The sequence below is a fragment of the Macrobrachium nipponense genome, chromosome 8, assembly GCF_015104395.2.
Source record: "Macrobrachium nipponense isolate FS-2020 chromosome 8, ASM1510439v2, whole genome shotgun sequence".
NCBI classification, from domain to species: domain Eukaryota; kingdom Metazoa; phylum Arthropoda; class Malacostraca; order Decapoda; family Palaemonidae; genus Macrobrachium; species Macrobrachium nipponense.
In genome coordinates this window covers 106,577,526-106,602,346 of record NC_087203.1, presented here as the reverse complement: position 1 = coordinate 106,602,346, position 24,821 = coordinate 106,577,526, and the positions used below count along the sequence as shown (strand labels likewise).

Sequence of the window (24,821 nt, the reverse complement as noted above, 5' to 3'; positions counted from 1 at the left end):
AAGCTACCAAATACTTCAATAAAAGCGTTAAAACCGGTACGCAAAATCCGATCTATGTTAACATATTACTCTACTTCAGCAAAAATTTGATAACAGAGCTCGGAACAACAGCCCCACTGTGAAGTGAAAAATTTTTTCATTTTTACTCCCAAACGATTACGACCTTTTAATTCACTCTACGCAATTTCACTATTTTGCCCTCGACCAAACTGTTTATTGTCTAAGACTTTTTAAGTATTGTATAAAAATGACGTGATAATGAGCTGTTTTCAGTCAACCAGAAAAAAATATGCGAGTTTCAAGTTTCATCTTATGTACACGCATATACACGCATGTATTGTACTTAAAAAATACTCACAATTCAGGGAAGATTGCAAGTCTATTATGAAAAGTTTCCCCAGAGTATATTTCAGCTTTTCAATAAACGACAACAAGTAAATTTCCACACCATTATAAAAAAAATAAATATGGGATTCGAAATATGACTGTGAACCTTTAATGTATATTCTTGGAACGAGTTTTCCTGATACTCAGTGTATGATTTACGCAATAAAACGCCCACCATTAAACACATAGAGCATCCAAAATCAGGCTTTTATCTAAGGAAATTGAATGTTTCTTTGCCAAAGATTGATAACTGAATCTTTTGTTATCTGTGATGGCCAGATGGCTCCAACAGATTGTTGACAAAAAATAGAAATTAAACACAAGTATATAACGTTCAGGTCTTTGCAAGTCTTTTGGGATCAGGTTGCTCTCTCTCTCTCTCTCTCTCTCTCTCTCTCTCTCTCTCTCTCTCCTCTCTCTCTCTACGTGCTTTTACTTTAACGCCTGATTGAAATGGCTTCCATCAGGAAATGTTTTTACCGCTACCAATATCTCTTTCAAACAACGGTTACCCATCTATTCTTTAACAAAGACATCTATGTAAATACCTAATTACAATATTTACCTCCATGAATTCAAAATACCAACAGTTCCAAATTTGTTGGTATATGATAGCGCTCCGCTGACTTATTTTTTTTAATAGGATTTATACAAAACTACCATTCAATACACATACACGCTGCCGAGCCTGCACTAATACCCTGCTATTCGATGACGAATGAGTCTCTATTCAGGTGTAAAGAGGAGACCTAATCCTCTGCTGACCTCTGGATTCATTTATCGGTTAAACTGCACCACGATTTGACCTTGAAAAGTACCTGAGCTCAACCCGAAGAAGGTGAGTAGACTAATCGAGGCATAAATGACCTTACATGTGTTAAATAATCAAGCTCAGAATTAAAGACAAAAAAGTCAATAACGATAATTACGAGGATTTTAAAATCATTGGTATAGTTTCTCATGCCAGTCAACTGTCCACCCCTCAGTCACTATTTATTCAATATGATCCCTCGGTTGAATAGACACAAAGCGTTAACCCTCCATTGCTTTCATGTGTTTTCGTTAGAATTCGACAGCTCCAGTCATGCACTATATTTTTTTTTTATCTCGCAGTCTGCTTTAACATAAATAATTTTTACTTTATATCCTTGAAAGTGGGACAATGATAGTGGACATCGGAATTGTAAGTGGATGCAATGTAAATCAGTATCTATAGATTTAAAGTGAACTCAGACAAATATTGAAATATTTGTAAAAATTGAACGAAGTACTGCAGTTCGAAACCAGTAACTGAGCGATCCGAAAATCACAGTGAATATCAGTTAATAAAAAAAAGTACTGCAGTAAGTTCAACTCCTGACCAAAAGAAAAAGAAAAAATTACGTACCATGAATATATATATATGAGCTTTTAGAATTAGGAAAATAGCTGAGTATCATAGGAAAAGGATGAAAGCAGGTTGCGATTTTTCTCTCAACGAAGAAATGTAAATTTCCTCAATGTAAGATGTTGTAATCTTATGCAAATTCCCGATAAACCTCTCACATACACCCTAGGGTAAAATCACCGTTTTATGTATGGTTCAGGCGCTCTCTCTCTCTCTCTCTCTCTCTCTCTCTCTCTCTCCTCTAAGTTGTCATTCACCACTAAAGTTGTTCTGATGTTTGTAGGTAAACTTCCATAGCAGACGAAGCAGTTCAATGACCTGAGACCTACTCGTCGTTCGCGTACTATTGAGTATGTGGAAAAATTGCCTCTCTCTCTCTCTCTCTCTCTCTCGGTGAACAGCAGGTGGTTTAATATGACGACCCCGTCCTTCGGCAGGTCCTAACAGCCACAAGTCACACCCACAGAAACCCAGACGTCTTTACGACCGCCGAAAACGAGGCTACTGACGCGGTTAACCTCGGCGGTTCCTCTCCCGGAGATACTTCAGTGTAAACAGAAACGGAAAAGGGAATAGCAAACAAGACGGTGCCTTATATAAACATCGTAAACAATATCATTCAGAAGGAGAGAGAGAGAGAGAGAGAGAGAGAGAGAGAGAGAGAGAGAGAGAGAGAGCTGTTTGCTGTCTTTCTTCCCCCATTCGTATCTCCAAGCTGTGTCGTCTATCTGGGACGCACTTAATAAGTATTGCATTTCTTGTTTTTAATTCGTCAGACTCTCTGTACCTATTATAATACATTTAATATTCTCACTCAGGCTACTCCTGAAAACATTCTAAATTCGTGATAATCGTATTTACATGTATTTTGTCCAGAGGTGAAATCACTTTTTAATTGGATTAATTTGGTATAAGATCAAAGCTTTGTCGAACTTTGCAATTAAGACCAACTTTCACAAAATGCAACTATAACGCTGAAACCGTTTTGATGTAACTTCAAATTCTAGGAAGAGGATCTGTTTTCCTAAAGTCTTAGTATTCACGCGCAGAAGCATCTTCCCAACCCTTTAGCATTAAAACAATAACATCTTCCATCTGAGAGATTTAAAAAAAGAAAAAGAAAGGCCGTAGAGCGTAGACTTTAGAGCCCCTTATTATCATACGAGACTGAGTAGGAATTCGTTGAAGAGTTCCGGGATAAACTTTAATTCCACAACATTATATGTATTTAGCTTTGAGAGGCTTTTACCATTTCACCAAACTGAGTACTATAGAATCCACTCTTTAAAGTTAAAAGTTAAGTTTATCCTAGTTTAACCAGACCACTGAGCTGATTAACAGCTCTCCTAGGGCTGGCCCGAAGGATTAGATATTTTAACGTGGCTAGAAACCAATTGGTCTCCTAGCAACGGGACCTACAGCTTATTGTGGGATCCGAACCACATTACATCGAGAAATGAACTTCTATCACCAGAAATAAATTTCTCTGATTCCGCGTTGGCCGAGCCGGCATCCACTCTTTAAAACTTTGAAGCACGCAGTCATAGCATGACGTAACATGGCGAACTATGATGTCCTTGCAAACAAAACGACATTAGTTTCAAAGATGAGCTGCTAGCTATGACATTCATACAGTGTATCAAAGAAATGTAAGCGAAATGTGAAGATCCACGCGATCTATGCCAAAACAATGAAGACACAGACCAAAGCTGCAAAGACAGTCATGTTTACCTGAGCACCACGGGTCTCGTTTTGCAAAAGGAAAATCATAAATATTTCGCGGCCTCGGAGACATAAACAACACACTCTTATATTTCATAGATCATTCTGACATCACACACGCGAGAGAGAGAATAAAGCGCAGGGAAATTCAATTCCTCTGGAACCGGGAGTCACTTTTATACTAGCTCTTGGGAATCCTTGACAAGTGTTGAAAACTGCAGGGTGTATTTGCGTGTGCACACCATCCAAACACGGGTGCAAACACATACAGACAAATATACGATCAAGGCAAATGCACACTGTGTATATATGTGTGTACACACACAGACACACACACATATATATAATATATATATATATTGGTATATGTATGACAGAGTACTTATCACTCCTCTCTCTCTCTCTCTCCACCTCAGTAGCAACCCACATCAATCCACTAGCAACCAGGTACACAATTCACTCCTCAAGTCATAATGTGAAACCTGTTAGGCCAAACGGTATGTGGTATGTGGAGTTGTAGACACAAAGGACAGAGGTTATGTTGCCTTCTTACTAAAAAGGATCTTCAAGGACATTGGTCTTTATGGTGCTATAAATATTCCCAGAAAATATCATATCTTGGTGACGATTTATTACTTCTGGTCTTCGCGGAGAAGCGACTTTTCTGTGGAACTCGAGGCCATTTTCTCCTTTTTCTATATATATAGAAAAAAAAAAGACTCAATTTATGGGAAAGTAAAGAAAAAGAACAGAAGGAACAGAACAATCATTCATCACCTGGATGATCACATTGAAAATACAGTAAGATTACCCAAGCAAGAGAAGGCTGATATAACTAAGTTCACGAGTAAGGTTAAGGTAATTTAGTACAAATGAAGAAATAAATGGAAAATTCCCAAACGATTCTCGTTCGAAGAGAGGAAAAGGAAGCTGTCAAAATATACGCGATATATCAAATGCACCTACCGCCGCCATGAACCCAATTATTAAGTCAAAACCGAAAAATCAATAACATAAATGAAATTTCTCTCGTCATTACCATTTACTAGAGATGGGCCAGTTAAACAACTTCAATCAAATTCTCTCTCAAATTACGGCCTGGAGGGAGATATCCTGACGATGGCTTGCCTACATCGAGGCCACTCAGTCTTTTTTTATCAATCAAATATCAGATAATAATCACTACTACTACCAGTGGCCAGCCTGAAACTGAATTTATAGTTCATAAATAAAAAAAGTTTAAACATGCAGCAATATGGTAGTAAAACAGATATAGTATAAAAGCTGAAATTTCAGTGACTAATGCATTCATCTATGATCATAATTCTCTCTCTCTCTCTCTCTCTCTCTCTCTCTCTCTCTCTCTCTCTCTCTCTCTCTCTCTCTCTCTCTCTCTCAGACATTTATAAACTTTACTCAAAGAAGAGTTTCTTTTAAAGATATACGAATCTTAGGCAGAAACCGCCTTACTCTAAGCCCTTCGTTTTTAATCCTAAAGGACATTGCTAAGAAAGGGGAACCACCATTTCGAGCAATTCTTATTTGGGGAGAAAAAAAAAAAAAAAAAAAAAAAAAAAAAACCAGCGTCCCGGGACAGCGTATGATCGTAAATCGTTTAAGGTTATTTTGGTTCCTATTTCCTTCCCCTATCCTTAAGACGGGAGGTGTCGGGAGACCAGTAAAACTATAAATGAGCTTTTAATGACCCTCGATTCGATTTGATGCGTCCACCATCAACGGTTTTGAACGGAATTCTTTCAGTGGGAATATCAGCGCAAGAAACGGCGTCCATGTATATATAGATATCGCATCAATGAATTATAATTGCACTGCTTATAAAATTATTCCATTTAATAAAAACATCGTCTCGTGAAGACCTAATACCAACCGATACATCAGCTTTTCATCGCGTTAACGAAAAGAGTTAATGAGAAGCACCCACCAAGTGTTCTCGATATCGTAGTTTTGATTCACGCCGGCAGAGAGCAGCACTGAATGGCGTTTTGGTTCTTCCGAGTTATGGCGAGATTCCTCCAATAGAAGAGATGATCGGACGGGCAGTTTTTGCGTCTCAATTGCGATATTACGTTCACCGTATCGTTTTGATTCATGTTTCTTGCAATGGCTCAAGTTCACGGTCCTATTTTTCCATGTAATGGTCGCTGTCTTTCATTCCAAGGAGCGCACCATTTTATTAATCACTTTTGGATGAGAGTGCAATTACCGTTAATTACCTGGAGAGAGAGAGAGAGGTAAAATTCTCGTTATTAATCCTTTTCTTTCTTATCATACCTTTTCAATATTTATTTCTCTTTCAGCATTCCGAAACTAAATGTAATAAGCTCTCTCTCTCTCTCTCTCTCTCTCTCTCTCTCTCTCTCTCTCTCTCTCTCTCCTTTAAGGACATACTTTTCTACAGCGAGGAATAGGGGGAACGTGACGAAAAAGGCTTTCAAGTTCCCCATTGAATGTTTTTCAACTTTTAAATAAACATCTACTTGCAGAAGACCACGTGCGTGCACTCCAGGCCTTCACACTAACTGCAGAGGAATAAGAATGTTAAATATACAAACGAGTACGTATTTCAGAGTATAATAAGAATGTGAAATATACATATACACGTATGCGTGCTGGCTCGCTCACTGGATCATTGAATATTTTCTTTCAGTGGCACATAATGGAACTTTACTAAAATGAGTAAAATCACTAACGATGGAATTTTAAAGTTGCAACTGTAAACATGAGGACAGAGTAAGTGAACAATGGGTTTAACATCCCGTAGACTTCTTCTTTGAAAAGTGTCCTCATTATAGAGTTGGGAAATTTCATTGAAGCTTTTCCTCAGCATTTTCGTCATGTATGTATTACTATTGTATTATGACACCGAGTTCGTTTCAATCGCACGTTCTGAATGGCATTGAAAAATAAATCTTTCTTGAACATGATAATAGATGGATACAATAGAAAAAATAGTTAAACGAGTGTCCTTTGATCTATCTGTACACACGGTGTAAACCAAAATAGTAGTTATACTACTAGAACAAGGCTTTTAAATCAGAATCTTTTCATTCCTAAAGGATGTTAAGATTTCATCTATTAATTCTGCATTAACATCATAATTAATATAAGCCATCACACCACACAGTACTGAAAACGAAAACCGCAAGGCTTAGCGAATTCTAGGTCGCAAAGCCCTATCTTTTCCCAAGTGATAAAATAAAGCGTATAATACTCTAGCAGCTTTCCATCAAACAAAATGTAGAATATTCCCAGTGAACTCGCAGCTACGAAACAATCACAGACCTCTTAGCTAGAACAATAACCAACTTTAATTTATTATCATCGCTATCTCCAGTTACCTCCTCTCTCTTTTTTCATTCTTATTCTCCTTTTCTCATTAAGCGTCCTTTCTGTCTCGTCAGCATTCGTGCCAAGAAAGTTGTATATAGTTCACTGCATTTTTTCTCGCAATCTATACACATTTAGGGTTCTGTTTATAATCGTACCTTAGGTATTAAGACTATTTATAAGATCGTATCTTCGCTGTAACTAGATTACAGAACACATCTCTACTGAAGTTATATAATGTATTTCCAATACGAAATTAACCCGGACCCTAGCCACTGCTGCAAATATATATATCTTTGCTAAAGTGAAATCGATAGAGTTATTCCCATACCTGTTGTATGGAAAACAGCCTCTCCCGGACTGAACAGCTCAGTGATTGCTTACTTCCCCTTACGGGGCAAATTGCGAAATTCACTGGGCATGCCCCTCCCTTACGAAGCTGGTTTACTTCTTCCTTCGTAATAAGAACAGTTATTATTGCATCCCAGTTCCATTCGTTCTCTGACAGATAATGTTACTGACACTGGACCCATATTTCAATAACGACTGACTTTTCAGTTGATTGACAATAAGCAACCACTAAGGCGTCGTTTCCAATGACAGCTGAGCAGTAACAAAGACTACACAAGCTGAAGTTGCTCTCGATTTACAAGTGCTTCCTGATGACTGATCTTTGTGTTCAAATTTCTCTTATATTATGGACTCCGTTCTTTCGACTCTTCTCTCCTGAAGGAGCCCATTCTGCGAAACCATGCTATTGTTTTCCATGACCCTTTTTAATTTCAAATAATTTATGGGGTCGTTTATTTAGCATAATATCTCCAGCGGCCGTGGCAGGTGTGTTTGGGCTCTCAATATAGTCTTTTTATGCACATTATATGTGGAAATGCATATTTTCCACGTAAGGAATTCATACGAAATTATTTTCCCAACTCCTAAACGTAATCTCATTTAACTGTGTAATATTTCCTTAGGGTTTCCAGTACAAATATCAAGCGCAATCTCTTCCTTTCCCTTTATGAAATTGGGTCATATTGTATACGAATGTCTTTGTCAACGTTCCAGGTTTTCGAACTTCATTTAAATGCTATCTACCAACTAACGTCATTTCGAGGGCTTCTTTAATCTGTAATTTGATCTCACTAACCAATAAACTCGAACATTTCTACGGATTACATTTACATTTACTTTTCTCAGCGTTGAAAGCCTGTTCAAGTTAGCGGAAATCATACCGTGAATTACATCTACCTCGTCGTTATGTTAAGTTTCTTGATGAGAGCTAGTAAAGACAGCCCTATGATCTATGTTTTCATTCAGGACAGATAAAGTATTGGACTTTTCTAATTCTTTATGTTTTTCCCGATTCGAGCAATATCCCGCCTTTCCAGGGGCTGGTCTGTTGCTCCATCAATGTGGCAGGGGACTGTTCGCCGACTGTTTTATCTCTTCACTACCCGATTTCCGTTTTCTATGATCCCATTTTCTCTGTCTGTCGAAAGTCGAGGTTACCGCTTCCTTTTGGATCAATCCCATGATTTTACATAAGTTTTTGCCTTTTTTTTTCCATCCGGTTAGGGGTACATAACGGTGTTTGGAAATTTTGCAAAATGTGTTTCAAGATTTAGTTGTAACAGTTAACTAACGATGAAATTATCTAATTCTCTTTTCCTTTTTGCTACTTTCTTGATAGAATTCATCACTTTGACTAAATTTTACTGTGAGCCCTTCCAAAGCTATTTAAATTTTTCTGTTCCCACGGACGCCTCAAGCGGTATATATGCATAATACTTCAAACAATAAATCGCCTAACGATATGTACAAGTCAATTTTCATTTAGGTATTCTTAACTTTTCTCAAGCAGAAATTCATGAAGTCTCATTCAGACTAAAATCCTTAAAAGTAACTGTTCTTTTATTTTCAATTAAAATATTTTTTTCTTTACCATTCTTACATTTCCTATATTTAGACCACAAAATGAACTTAATATTTATAGAAGAATAATATTACATTTCTACACTTCTCCGGGAAGACTGGCAAGACTTTAGCATGCCTCATATGGCACTGCCGTGCTGCTTTGTTTTTTGCTCTAAATCATAGTCAGGAGAAAAATTATAAGCTTTGGTTAAAGCTTGTAAATGAACACCCAGTTTTATGAACGTCATACTCTTTTGTGAACAGTATAAAGCGCTGTAATTATCGATATTTCACATGTTCAATACTGAAAAGATACACGAAGTTAAATAGTTCAGAAACAGTCAGGGTTGAATTAAATCATCTTATTATATACTGCGGAACAACTTCGTCAGAGCATATGAAACAGTGGTTTAACTTTCAGAAAATACTTTCTAGAAACATCCAACTGACAGCAGCAGTTCATTGCACCTACAGTACATATTAACCTGAAATTGTTTCAGGCTTCTGTATTTCAGTGTAACCTGATAAGGCAGGAAAATACAGCGAGAACCGAGTTTACGCCCTTCATAAAGTCAGTGACATTTGTCCTCGTAAAGATCAACCCACTCTCATGACTTAGAGAGAGCTTCTGATAACTCTGGTTAATATTCCTCTGTGGTAAAAGGGAAGTTATGTTACAAATTACATATGTCAATGTAATATAAAGTTAACCTATATCAACATAATATTTAGCCCGACTATATATAATCTGTCGGCTAAGCTATCTATTTTTCATTTAAGTTTTCATATGCTTTTTATAATAACCTATCCATCTGCTACATTCTCTTACCTACGTTACAAATGGCATGGTATTCTTCTTTCTCTACATTCTCTCAGCAGAGATATCATATTTAAAACTATCAATCTTCCCTATTTTATTTGCCATACAGTCTATAAATACTTTCCCAGGTAAGCTATTCATTGGCTACACTCTTTCAGCTAATTATGTTATTATTGTATTGAACAAAGAACTCGGCCCCTACTCCACCTTCGATACCCCACAAACAAGGAACATGGCCCCTACTCCTTCGATAACAAAGAAGGCCCCTACTCCTTCGATAACAAAGAAGGCCCCTACTCCTTCGATAACAAAGAAGGCTCCTACTCCTTCGATAACACTCACAAAATACCTGGTCAAGTCGATTCTCAAGTTATCCTGTAACTACAATAACTACGTTTTTCTTCCTATTGAGGTAGTTGTTTGAAGGTCCTGGCTTCAATTTAGTTCCAATGCAATGCTCCCTTTCCATTTTACTTTCCATTTCTCTTTCAAATGACTTGGTTCTTCGAGAAAGCTGATAACTCCCCCAGCTGCCGTCTTATAATCTGGAGTTATGATTTCATTTTCGAAGCAGATAAATCCTCACTCATTTCTCACAAAGCAAGTTTTGCATCGTTCTTTATCACCTAAACCTAAATTTACCTCTCAATCTGAATGTCTCAACCTCTCCCTATTATCCAAGCACTTGCGAAGGCAAAGCCTAAAATAGCCACCTACCGAGAATTTCCTTTGCACAGAAATGTCATTCAGGCTCAAGTCTATAACATGGCGGTGGCTGCAGTTTCTCAAGAGATATTTCTAGATGGATGAGAGATATTCTGGTATCGAAATACACTGAAGTTTCCTGAAAGCGAATAAATGTGGGGATACACGGATTGAGGAGAGATAGAATTAACGAGAACTGAAGCAGATTTGCCTTCTGCAAATAGAATCGCTGAACGATTAATAGCAGATGACTGATTTTAGAACACAGTGGGGAATTCATGCTTTAATATATATATATATATATATATATATATATATATAGATATATATATAAAATACATAAAATAAATAATATATATATATATATATATATATATATATATATATATATGTATATATATATACACACATAAATACATATATACACTTACATACTACATACAAACATACACAAACACACACTTAATAATCAACTGAAGTCCGAATAATTCCCCTAACATTAATAAACAAAGAATCCTCTAATTTCAAGACTCACATTTGGAGGCTCCTATGAGGGCGTTGAGGCCGGTGACCCAGATGTTGGCCTCTTCAGGGGTGTGGGCTATGAGGTCGAGACTGTCGTAGGAATCTCCGTAAAGGATGCTGAAGATGCGTTCTTCGTTGTAGGAACAAGGGATGTCCTTGTTCCTTAAGCTCTCGCAGTTACGGCCGGTTCTGATCTCCTTAATGTTTTCTATTAACACTGAAGAAAAAGAGAAAAAAGTTCGAGCTATGTAAAATGAAAATGATTAAATTCTCAGCTGATATTTTAAATTAGAATCAAAATAAAGTAAACAGGAATAATGATTTCTGTCAGCACTGAAAAAAAGAGCAAAATTCTAGCTATGTCAAATAGATGATTCTGATCATTATAATTCAAAACAAAGTAATCTAAAATAATGAATACAAATATGACTCGAGAAATTCTATAATGGGAGAAAAACGAGTAGTCGACGTCATACTAAGACACCATAAAATAATGAAGCATTCTAAAATTGGTTACGGAATCAACAATAATTATGAAGGGGCTCTGATTACCTTAATATGTATGCCAAAATTAGGAAGAAAAGAATGCAAGAGGAACACGACTTTCGCTTCTTATATATATATATATATATATATATATATATATATATATATATATATATATATATATATATAATATATAATATATATGTGTGTGTGTGTGTGTGTGTGTGTGTGTGTGCGTGCGTGCGTGCGTGCGTGCGTGCGTGCGTGCGTGCGTGCGTGCGTGTGTGTGTGTGTGTGTGTGTGTGTATCAAGAGAGTGAGTGAGAAAGCATCTTATCAAAACAATAACGGATAATAATGAGTCATTTTGCTTTTACCACAAACGTCTTAACAGGTACAAGTGATCTTCCTCAAAAGATACCACCAGATGTAGTTTGTAAATAGAAAGAGCTATAATTACACGGCATACGAGAGCGAACAGATAAGAAAAAAATAATGAATAAGACATAAAATACTATGCTTCGTAAATCAAGAGCTACACTTCCAATCATCTTGCTTTGTTAAGAAACTTCAAAGGTGCTCCAATCAGGTTCGTTGAGGAAGGTTCACCATTCTGGTTTAAACCTGCATCGAACTTTTACTCCACTACAATATTCCTATTAGGGATAAGTAAGTACATCTTAGTTTAACCAGACCACTGAGCTGATGAACAGCTCTCCTAGGGCTGGCCCGAAGGATTAGATATTTTTACGTGGCTAGGAACCAATTGGTAACCTAGCAACGGTGACGACCTACAGCTTATTGTGGAATCCGAACCACATTATATCGAGAAATGAATTTCTATTACCAGAAATAAATTCCTCTGATTCCGCGTTGGCAGAGCCGAGAATCGAACTTCTGACCACCGGATTGGCAGCCGAACGCGAAAACCTCTTGTCCAAAGGGGAACTTCTATTAGGGATAACAATGGTGAACAGATTATTTTCTCCGAGTTATTGGGAATAGTCTACACCTGACAAGCATCCACCATCTATTAGGGATAACAATAGTGGATGTTTGTCAGGTGTAAAATAATCAGTCCGACGCAATATAAATCTGTGCAAGACATATTTCCAATGTTAGATGCAAAATGGATTTACAAAGCTTCCGGGAATACATTTTTCTGAAAAAATGAAAGGGACAAGTCTACTGGATACAGGCTTCTAACTTAAGAATTAGAGAAAATCGGATACTAGGAATGGCAAATGTGTTCATAAAAAGTTTAGAATGAAAGGACTGAAATAAATTTTTTCATATAAAGATTAAAAAGCGACACTTTTTCCCGTTAAGCAATATATGTTTTTTTGACAGTAAACAACGGCCACTTAATATCTGAATTGCCTCACTCGTTTTAGATCTTTTTAGCTTTACAGTCTTGGATAAGAAAAAAAAAATGAAAGGGGCCGACATATCCTCACCTTGGTAAAAAAATAAATAAAATAAAAGTGAGGGTGGGTAAATGTTTTGCAATTAGATCTTATGAAGGCAATCTACTGTTCCTTATTGCACACGTTTTGACAATATGTCAAACAATATGAAAGTATACACGGTGGAGAAATAACTGAAAACTCTAGAAAAATACGGAAGGAAACATTTAACAAAAGAAGAACGCTCTTACGTTGTTTTCATGGAATATGCCAAAAGTAAAAGCGAAATCATTATAAGTATGTATACAATCGTAATTTGATCTCTTATGTTCTGGAAGTGTTACGTTAATTATGATAATTCGAAACACATGGAATTTGATGTTCGAGTGCTGTAATTATGTGTTAATTAGACCCCGTTCACACAGGTACAAGTGCACGTAAGTAGAATGAGAGAGAGAGAAGAGAGAGAGAGAGAGAGAGAGAGAGAGAGAGAGAGAGAGAGAGAGAGCAAAAAACCTGTATCGAGCAACCAGCTGCAGAGTTACAATCAGTCCATATTAACAGAAAATCTCAAAAAAGGAATATGAAAAAAAAACTTTTAATAAGGACGCCAGAGGGCAAGAAGAACAAAAAAGAGAGAGAAAAAAAAAAAAAAAACTGCACACACACTGTGTCCACAAAGTGCGGACTCTACAGGGAAATATGAGTGGAGAAAAACATACTACAAAGTCGAGATAGACCATTTAGAGGAGGAAGTTTTTTTTACGATGATAGGAATTTGTTAGGGGGTCTCGTGGGACACTAAAAAGTCTTCGGGAGGGGACAGGGGAGGGGGAAGTCAATTGGCTGGGGGAGTGGCGGGGGAGGGAGGAATGGTGGGACGGGGAGAACCACGGTAAGAGACAGACAAACCGCTCCCCCCCCCCATCTCCTTCATGGGAGTCTTAATAAGAATGGGAAAGGTGGCAGGGGGTGGGGTGGGGAGAACAGAGGACAGTAGGAAAGAAAGTTAATGGAGTGTTTCGACGAAGTTACAGAAAAAAAAGGAAACATACAAAAGAAAAAAAAAAGAGAGAGAGAGAGAGAGAGAGAGAGAGAGAGAGAGAGAGAACGAAAAAGGGCAACTTCATTCTTGACATCAAGGGAATTCTACTAAAAAGGCGGAGTAGGTAAGTCGGAATTTTAGATACATGCCAATGGGTGCCAATGATGACTAAAAGGGGAGTTACTTATGATACCAATACATATATACCTATATATATATATATATATATATATATATATATATATATATATATATATATATATATATATATATATATATATATATATATATATATGTATAACAGAATCACGAAAGTTAGGAACGTGATAAATCCATAAATAAAGATAAATGCCACTCCTTCGTTTATTTTTCCTTCGTGGCATTTATCTTTATATATATATATATATATATATATATATATATATATATATATATATATATGATATGTATATATATATATATATAAATATATATATATATATATAAAATATATATATATATACACACACACACACACACACACACATACATATATATATATATATATATATATATATATATATATATATATATATATATATATATATATATATATCTCCTGTGTATGTGTAGGTGTGCTCCTGCTTGTGTATACGGCCTTTCCCATCAGAACCGAGGTTTATTTAAAAAGAGGCTACTTCTTCCTCTCTTGACTCAGCGGCATGCTAATTAAAATCGACCTGTAGTTTGTTAGTTGAAAAGGCTATTAATAATTCCCTCTGAAATAACACTCGCGCCTACACTTTGTCCTTTGGAAAGGTTATTAATTATTCTTTACGTGATAACACGTATATGCATGAGTATGCGTATATGTACTTGTATATTGAGATATGTAGGAATGGTCAAATGATTAGCAGAAGCGAAAGGAAGGAGTAGGGTGTGTTAAGATTGTCTAGAAAGAGAGGAGGAATTAGAAAGAGCTGGATAAATGTTGTGGAAGAAACGCTGGAATGCAGGACCTCAATATCCAGGAAACAAAAGAATGCGTTCGAGCTCGAGGCGAATGCTAACGTATGTACAGAAGTTACTTGCTGCTGATGAGCCTTATCGTGGAAATATTCTTGAGCATATCCATATGCTTGATGTGTATACACACACACACACACACACACACACACATATAGAGAGAGAGAGAGAGAGAGAGAGAAGAGAGAGAGAGAGAGAGAGAGAGAGAGAGAGAGAGAGAGAGAGAGCACTTTACTCTGTAGCAAGAGTGGCTAAACGTAGAACGAAATAAATGGATCTCTCCAAGTATGAATTTTATGTATAATGAAAATGAAACTAGAAAATTTAGGAGAAAATATTTAGGAAATATATTTATTTACAATCACATCACAAACTCAATCTTGTCTCATCATATTCCAGTAACAATAAACGTTTTTACTGCACAAAAGTAAAGACCGTTTATAGGTTAGTTCCAAATCCGTGTACATGTGAGTGTAGTAATTCATTACCGCTGTCTCTCACCCTTGCCTGTTTGTTTGTCTCCTAATTAAAACAAAAACTGGAAACATAGATCTAGATCCAAAGGCAGGAAATTTGGAGGGCGCTGGTGGCAGTAAGAGTATCTTAGGTATGATTTAGTTGAAGCCGTAAAAGATTTTGCGAGGTTAAATGGAAGTTATTCATATTAAATCATTATTTACTTCAAGTCAGAAAGTAAAACTTATTGGTCTTAAGCTTCAAAATGAATTTAATGTGTGTTCTTTATATCTATGTAAGTTATGAATATATGGAACACCCAGAGTAGGTTGTCCAAATTGACTTTGGAAAAGTTTTTAAAGACTGAAAAAACCAAGTTTTCACATTTTAGTTCTTATATTTATTAATGTAAGTTTTACTACGGTTGGACAGAAGGGGTACAAGGGAAGCCTTTGTGTTCTGTGTATGTAGTTTTCCCTTCCGGCCAAAAAGTTACGAGGTTTCAAAACGGTTTACAATTGTAGAGGCTCGACCATCCAGTGGCATGGCACCTTCCATATTAATTCTAGAACCACATTCTCCACTTTTCGTCAATATAAATTACAGAAATCTTTTTGTAATTTCTGAAGTTGATAAAATCAGGAAAATGTCAGCGAACGAAATTGGGGAGCTTTCATTTATTCATAGGCCTCTCTCTCTCTCTCTCTCTCTCTCTCTCTCTCTCTCTCTCTCTCTCTCTCTCTGTATCCAGAATATCTCCTCAAAACATTATAGATGGATCGAGATCCGGATTAAGAACCTTTTTAGTTTTATTTATTATTATTCATTTTTTTTACATAACAGTGTTCATAAGTTCTCAAAATAGGATTTATGAAACAAAAGTGAATTTTTGTATTGAACAAGAAATCAGCTCGAATTCCCATTATTATTAACTTTCGAAATATGCTGGCGTTCGCTAAAAAGAGTCCTCTTACGTTTAAAAACAATTCTTTGAGACCAGAGTAATGCCAAGCCATAGAAAACGGCTACTCGTATCGCGACCGCGTAGTTCCAAGTGATTTTGACCGAGATATCAAACGCCACTGACCTTTTGTAACTTTACAGGGCTTCTGATATAAGTATTAGAAGCACTGTAAATATCACTTCGCAGATAAGGTCGTGGTCAAAAGGTGAACAAACTTGATGTCATATGAAAGGGATCCATGATGAGAGTATCGCTATATTACGACCAAGTTGAAGCTTTGTTCATACAACTTGGCATCTCTAGACACGCACGTCTATGCATGCAGGTCTGAATTCGTATTAAGTTTGATAGCAATACCGTCATCCGTGGACATGGGGAGTATGCAAACGGATATGTTAAAAGAGAGAGAGGAGAGAGAGAGAAGAGAGAGAGACGAGAGACGAGAGAGAGAGGAGAGAGAACGGAGAAGATGGAATCTTGGAGTCAGCACCTTCAAATCCTGTGGTTACGTAGCTAATCCTTAAGCAACGAACAGGAAATAGACACAAAACAATATATATATATATATATATATATATATATATATATATATATATATATATATATATATATATGTATATATATATATATATATATATATACATATATATATATATATATATATATATATATATATATATATATATATATATATATATATATACATACATACATACCAGCAGCCATACCCCTCTTAACAGCAAAAAAAAAAAAAAGAACAAGACTGCATTTGCGATATGAATATTAATAATAGAAATGTGAGAACGCGCAATAAATGGACAAAATATCGCATACAGGCAGAGACTTGTTAAGTGGTATGCGGCTTGAGTTTCTCTATGCAGAACTCGCCAAAAATTCAAGCGAAAGAAATAAAAACAAATGAAAATGACAAGGAAGAGGAAAAGTGGGTATTTACATCCATCAAGTATTCATTTAAAAGTCCTCTGCGTTTAAGCCATTTGAAAGCGAAACCTAGAAACACATAAACAATTCTATTTATCTAAATAGATATATGTATACACGCATATATATATATATATATATATATATATATATATATATATATATATATATATATATATGTGTGTGTGTGTGTGTGTGTGTGTCTGTTTATGTATGTACGACAACAATTTACATATCCGTAACCTTGTTAAATGTATGATACTCCAATGACTGCAATATCGGGAAATAAATCGCTTTTCGTGGTTACAGCTCAGTTGGAAACCACAAACATTTTAACAAATGCCATCTCTTTTTGACGTCATTACTAAAATAAAACACGAAACTGAATTCTGATGCCATCAAACCCACGTCAAATGTTACTCAAAATTCAATTGATGTTCATTTGAATGTTTTGTGACCCAACCGTTTGTTGTGAAAACTGTTTGTTATATTTTCTATTTCCGTAGGTAATGCTTTTGTTTTTTCTAAGTGATAAGGGTGCATACATGAGAACAAATCATACAGAGGTATATTATTATTATTATTATTATTATTATTATTATTATTATTATTATTATTATTATTATTATTATTATTATTATTATATAAGACAAATTATCTCAATGTCGAGACTGATTATGATTGTAGGCCCACAATATTATTCATTAATGAATATTATTGTGGACCTTGAATCATTATTATATTCATTATTTTTATCATCATTTAAAAGATGAACCCTATTCATATGGAATAAGCTCACAGAAGTAAAAGAAGGTAATGGAAAATCGAAAGGAAGGGATTAGTTATTAGGAAAGAAAACATTAAGTAACAAATTAACAAATAAATAAATAAATAAATACACAGATATCTGTAAATGATATAGAAAAATGTCAGTCAACAGTTTTTTTTTTATCAGCCGTACATAAGTGCTGAGAGAAATTTCTGATTTACGTATGCACCTAAAACAAAAAGGCCAAATGAAAGCTTAAACAATATGAATTTCCTTGGAATTTACTGTTGGGAACTTTTACTCTTGTATAGAATTTAGGAAATACCTTAAAAATCTTTAAGTGAGCCAAGAAAGTTGGACTAAACTTCTGTCAATGGGTAAGCAACTCATGAAGCAAAGTGTCTTTGAAATTTGAATAGAGATCCAAATTACCACTTATTATTCATTTATTTTTATTTGCAAAGCAGTGACTTTTCATAGGACGTCGCTCCTATTGACCGTCGGAGACGGATTTTGAAGTAGGCCCTGTTTCCACACGTGTTTGTGTGTTCATCATGTGTTAGCTCCATCTCTCGCGAATGGTGGGACAGAAATTGATTGAAACTGAATTATGATTCAATTTTCAGAAGCAATATCAAAGGAGATCATACATTTTCTTCAGTTTCAATTCAGTTTGTAATATGCGGTATTTTTTTTTATTAAAAAATTAAAGGTATTCTATAATAATCTAATTTAGCAAGACGGACTCTACAGAGTGCAAGGTCACGTACAGATTACAATTATTGATATAGAAAGCGCTCATACGAGCCAGGCAATGGCATTAACTTCATTTATACAATAGTATGTTCCATTGACAGGCGTATTCTTTTCCCCACTTATTCCCACTTTATATAAAAAAGCGTTACAGTAGTCTGTAACCAAAGTTTTCCTTGATTAGAAACAAAATAAACAAGCACAAAACGCGCCAAAGAAATCGGTTTTCTGTACAGCTTATAATGAAGGCCACCGAAAACAGATCTATCTTTCGGTGGTCTTGGTAAAATGCTGTATGAGCCGCGGCCCATGAAACTCTCAACCGGAACCGGCCCCGGTGGGCTGTGTTGTTGCGTTGCCAAAAGCACGATTATTGCTAAATTTAACCTTAAATGAAATATAAACTACTGTGGCTAGAGGGCTGCAATTTGGTGTGTTTTAATGACTGGAGGGCGGATGATTAACAACCAATTTGCAGACTCTAGCCTCAGAAGTTCTTAAGAGCAGAAAAATCGTGGACAAAAAAGTGCGGACGGTCAGACATAGCCGGCACAATAGTTTTATTTATTAGAAAACTAAAATCAACGCGGAAAAATGAAAATTATTGTTTAAAAGCAAAGACCAAGTTGCTGGACAACTCGTCTTGTTTCCCATCTCAGGCCTGACAACAGAAGGAAGACGAAGAATTAATGAGAGTGGAAGTCAGTCTGAAAGGAAGCTATATACCAGTGTATAAATAATCCACAAGCGCACACGCACACACACACACACACACACACACACACATATATAATATATATATCTATATATATATTATAATATATATATATGTGTGTGTGTGTGTGTGTGTGTGTGTGTGTGTGTGTGTGTGTATGTGTGTGTGTGTAAGTAAGATTGTGGATGCTTGTGGATTATTTATACACGGGTATATAGCTTCCTGAATTCAGGAAACCTCAGACAGCCAGATCAGAAGGTAGAAGAACATTTATTAACTGCAGAGACTTTTCGCACATACAATGTGCATCTTCAGTCTGTTTGATTTATAAAACATACACATATTAACACCAAATAAAAGTAGGATTCTTCTTATGACAAGTAAAAATTAATACTAGGCTAAAATTAACTTAAAATTTACAGAAAAGATTAAAAGTTAATATATATATATATATATATATATATATATATATATATTTATATATATATATATATATATATATATATATATATATATATATATATATATATATATATATATAAAATATATATATATATATATATATATATATATATATTATATATATATATATATATATATATATATATATATATATATATATTTAAATTTCTCCTTACTCGATGATCACTGACTCCGCCTTCATTTTAACTCTACAGACAGACGGAGGGAGGGCCATGGAGGGGAAAATGATATAACGACAAAATAAAATGTAAGATTATTTCAACTCCCACCGACCAAACCCCGACATCATCATCATCATCATCATCATAGGGAAACGTCAGATTCAGCCGCATTCGGAAACTGCATCTGTTCCCGAAGAATGAAAAGATCCCTTAGCGTCGTCGACTAAAAGTGGGATTCCTGTAAACAAGCAAAGGCAAACCGAGCCTCCAAACGTTCCTTTTTTAACGTTTTATATTTTTTCTCAGGGGAGGATATTGACACATACCAACAGCAAGCTCGCCAAAAGCCTCTTGCCCTAAGCCGCCTCCTCCTCCGCTTCGGAAAGTGTAAAGGCCTATGAATGCTGCGCGTCTGATACCTGTATCGTCTCCGTTTTTTTTTTTTTTTCCCCGGCTGCCGTGAATATGGCGCGAGATGATGCTGAAGATTCATCGAGGTTCTGCAGTCATTGCGGTGGTTTTTGCTTTTATATCTAAAAATTTCTTCCATTTTCGACTCTTATAATGGAATTATTTATTCTAAAAGCGACCCAGAGCATACAGAGTGACTGACTAACTGGATAATTCAACTGGCGGAGTAACCACCTGTGCTGCTGGGAGTGGATAAAAAATATCCGATGGAGAAAAGGACCATCGGAATATATTAAGTATCAACTGGAGAGAGAGAGAGAAGAGAGAGAGAGAGAGAGAGAGAGAGAGAGAGGTGCTCAAAAATTCTCTTCACACAGATGGCAATTTTGCTCTGACTGAATGGGCTTCAGAAATTTTTATTGTTAACTAAAAGTAAACCATAGTTTTTTCTATATATATACATACATATATATATAATATATATATATATATATTATATATACATATATATATATATATTATATATAGATATATATATATATATATATAATATATATCTTATTTTAACGGATTTGAAACCATTAAACCATTGTTAAAAGCTTTTAATGTCAACCTTGTTTCTTCCTATAATAACACACTAAAAAGAATGTTAATAAAAAATGGCCCCAGAGAAAGCAACAACATAATATATAAAATTCCATGTATGGATTGTCCCTCATTCTACCTCGGACAGTCGAGCAAGGGCTTAGAAGTAAGGCTAAGCCAGCATAAATACTCTGTAAAAACTGGGCAAAAATCTAATGCATTATTTATTCATTTAAGTGAAAACAACCACCGAATTAATTGGATTGACAGTTCAGTAATTGCACGGTCAAGAGATGTCTTATCACGAAATCTTTTAGAATCTGCTTTAATACAACTTACTTTTCATTGTAATTTCAATGTTAGTCGTGGCCTTTTTCATTTAGACCCTTGTATCTGTAACATGTTTAAGAATGACCTCAAATATATAATTACTGACTTAAATAAAAATCAGTTGCCTTAGAGTTATTAAAAAAAATTTTATTGTAATGTATGTCTGTCATTTTTTGTGAATATGGTTTTGTCTACCAGGGGTTCCGTATAGCTGTCACCTATAATCCTTTAATTGTCTGGAGATTGTATCTAAGATGATTGTCTTAAACCTTTAATTGCACTCTTTGTTTATGCTTGTTTGGGAAGGTTTCTTATCTTCCAGGTGTGTCGGATTCTAGGCACTAATCCTTTTATAATCCCTATCTGTCAGTTATACGAACCTTCTTGTATTGTCTTTCCTCGTATTTTTGTCAGTAGCTGCTTCAGTAAAGGGCTTGTCAGCCGAAAGATCTCGCAGACTCCTTCGTTTATTTTTCCTTCGTGGCATTTATCTTTATTTATGGATTTATCACGTTCCTAACTTTCGTGATTCTGTTATACATATATATATATATATATATATATATATATATATTCCTCATTGGTACATAACTTTGCAGTGGAATTGACGCTTAGTCCTACCGTCCTTATAGTATGCTAGTCAATGTCATGGTGCATGACTGAAGCCTTTTGTCACAAGGATTTGAACATTCAGTGACTGACCCTTACAAGTTTCTCCCTTAACATTTTGCGATTTATTTCCACAATATCATCGAAGTCTCACGCCTCCCCAACTCATCGCTTTCGAAAATAACATCCATTGCTGATCTCTCGTTTCTCAACGTTGTCATCCCAAGCCACCTTTTCTCATGGGACCTTTGGGAGCCTTGAGCCACTATTCTCTGAATTTCTGAGGCTTTGCAAGGAAAGTTAGGACTCCAGATCTAATTGTTCGGATTTTCTGATCGTTACTTTACTCTCGTGGCAGTGATCAAATTTTACGATGATCATTGATTCTTGTGCTGAACACAAGGGTTAATACTTGGTAAATCTTGTGAAGATCGAGGAATGAACCTTTCTACCTCTATCTAACGAGGGCAGATGTGGCCCTTTAGGGATCACGATTCATCGATTTTATGACAGCTACTCGGGCACTATTCAAAAATAATTAGGAAGGTTTTAATTTCACTCCTGTAAGATGTTAAAGCCAAAAGCTTTCTCTCTATCCAGAGAATATTATATTGCCTGATGTCTCAACTATTTTTTTGATAAATAGTCAATAAATAATTAATAAGGGATCATCGTGGAGAATAAACGTACATTAAGTATTCATATTAATGCAACACTACACACATACACACACACACATTTATATACACACACACATATATATATGTGTATATATATATATATATATATATATATATATATATATATATATATATATATATATATATATATACTGTATTGCAAACATACGCATCTATCTACACATATTCATTGCATTAAGAGCTTCTCTGAACACAGACGGTAAAAATACGTGTCAAAACTTGCCGAAATTCACGATTCAATATTTTTCTCGTCCCACGCAAATGGAATCTAATAGCCTGATGAAACGCATACGTTAAAACAATAAAATGCTGCTGTTTCGAAATATAGGTGTTTGTGTCAGCGTCCACTGCTGCTTCTGTTTGTCAATGACAACATGCCAAAGATAAAAGGATGAGTGTGAAACGGTGTCTGTAGTGGGAAAAATACAATGGATATTTCGGCTTATCATAAATATTTACAGCAAACATATTAAGTACACGAGCATCACACACACACACACACACACACACACACCCACGCACACACACACACACATGTATATGTGTACGTAATTACATCGCTAAAATTAATACAAAATTAATTATTAAAATAAAAACGCTTACATTTTTGAAGTATAGTTTCATTTACCTAATTCTCTTCACTCACTTCTTACCCCAGTTATTTAATGTATACAGAAGATAGTAATTGTGTGTGTGTGTGTGTGTGTCTGTGTGTGTGTGTGAGAGAGAGAGAGAGAGAGAGAGTATTATGGTATTGCACTAGTTTACAAATTCTGATTTCGTATTTCCGCCAGAAGTTTATTCTTCATTTGCTGGACAATTAGTTGACAGAAAATGAAATGAAAGGAAAGAATAAATTTTGGACGCTATATATGGGAGCAGGGTAAATAAAAGCTTCACCTACACATAATACCGAATTCATTAAACTTACACCAAACGGAAATCAGAGTTGATAAATGCATCTGCCCCAATAAGAATTTGAACCGGTATGTTTTGGTTTAGATACGATGGTAGATAATCAACTTATCCATTCGGCTATCACTGTACCTTAACCAACACGCAAATCTACGCCTATTGGTTTAGTACAAGTTGACCAGGATTTGAAAGTGTGAATTTTAGTTGGTCATCCTTGCGTACTGGTTTATATTAACTAAATGGTACAAGTTCAAATCCTTCATAGCAGAATGGGAAAAGTCTACTGTCTATCACTGTATCCACACTAAAGGTCACGAGTTCGAATACCTGGTACTGAAGACCAACTCAGTCTTCGATTTCGGAAGATAACATCGCTCAGGGTTGCAAAGTTTATTTGATATAGTAAAGGGAAATGATGCCAAGTTGCCCCATTTCCTTTTTCCTTACTTAATTGTGGCCGAGAGACGGAGCTAATTAGCTCAAGAGCAGCTGTGGTTGTGCAATGTAAAACAACCGAAAATATTAAGGGGTTGTTATCGAAGTTCAGCCCGACAATAACTATACTCATTGTGAATCAAGGATGATCCTTAGTAGAGATAAGGTGGTTTTATCGCTTAGAGTATCTGTTAAATTGATATCAGGTGTATCGTACGGTTTAAATGTTTGTAGTTAGTGCTCACTCCCAGCCCAGTACCTTAATATTTACGTGCGTCGTATGGCGAGACACGAGTTTACAGAAATGTGGAAAAGAAAATTATAAATGGGGAGAACATTTGGCAATCGTATATCCTGCTATTGTGAGTGCTACTGAGGTAATTGAAGAACAAAAATGACGGAGAATTTAACCTATAAATAAATCTCGACAACGGACATGAACAAATGTAAAATCCATTTTAAGCAGTGAGAGCGCTTCAGATGAGTAACTCCTTCTTGGTCTAAGTAAGCTTTAGTTTTCTTTCCTAATTATTTTTGAGTCAAGGCAGAATGTAAGTTTGAAGTCATTAATTAGGGAAGTTTTAATTGCACTGTTAGGAGTCCAAAGTTGTCAATTAACTGTGCTCAGGAAAAATGAAAGGAAAGAATGTCAAGTTTAAATGAGGTGTGTAACATATGAATCGCGCTATTTTCTAAGAGACTAAAAGAATATTATGATGATAATTTATATGCCCTAGTTGGTGCTTAAGAATGTCAAGGCGGTATTGAATTATAATGCTCTGTTTATTAGGTTGTGTTGGCTTTCGTCTTTGCTATTTTTTTTATTTCTATAAAATCACCAAT

General features: G+C 35.6%; 1 protein-coding gene across 6 annotated transcripts in view; it reads right to left on the bottom strand.

Moving 5' to 3' along the window:
- Positions 1-24,821, bottom strand: part of LOC135222946 (inactive phospholipase C-like protein 2) — a 658,580-nt gene that overhangs the window by 67,212 nt on the left and 566,547 nt on the right. For all 6 annotated transcript variants that reach the window (XM_064261397.1, XM_064261392.1, XM_064261394.1 and 3 more), the window contains one exon: positions 10,819-11,025. In XM_064261397.1, the coding sequence (XP_064117467.1) occupies positions 10,819-11,025 (207 nt within the window). The remainder of the gene's footprint in view (positions 1-10,818; positions 11,026-24,821) is intronic.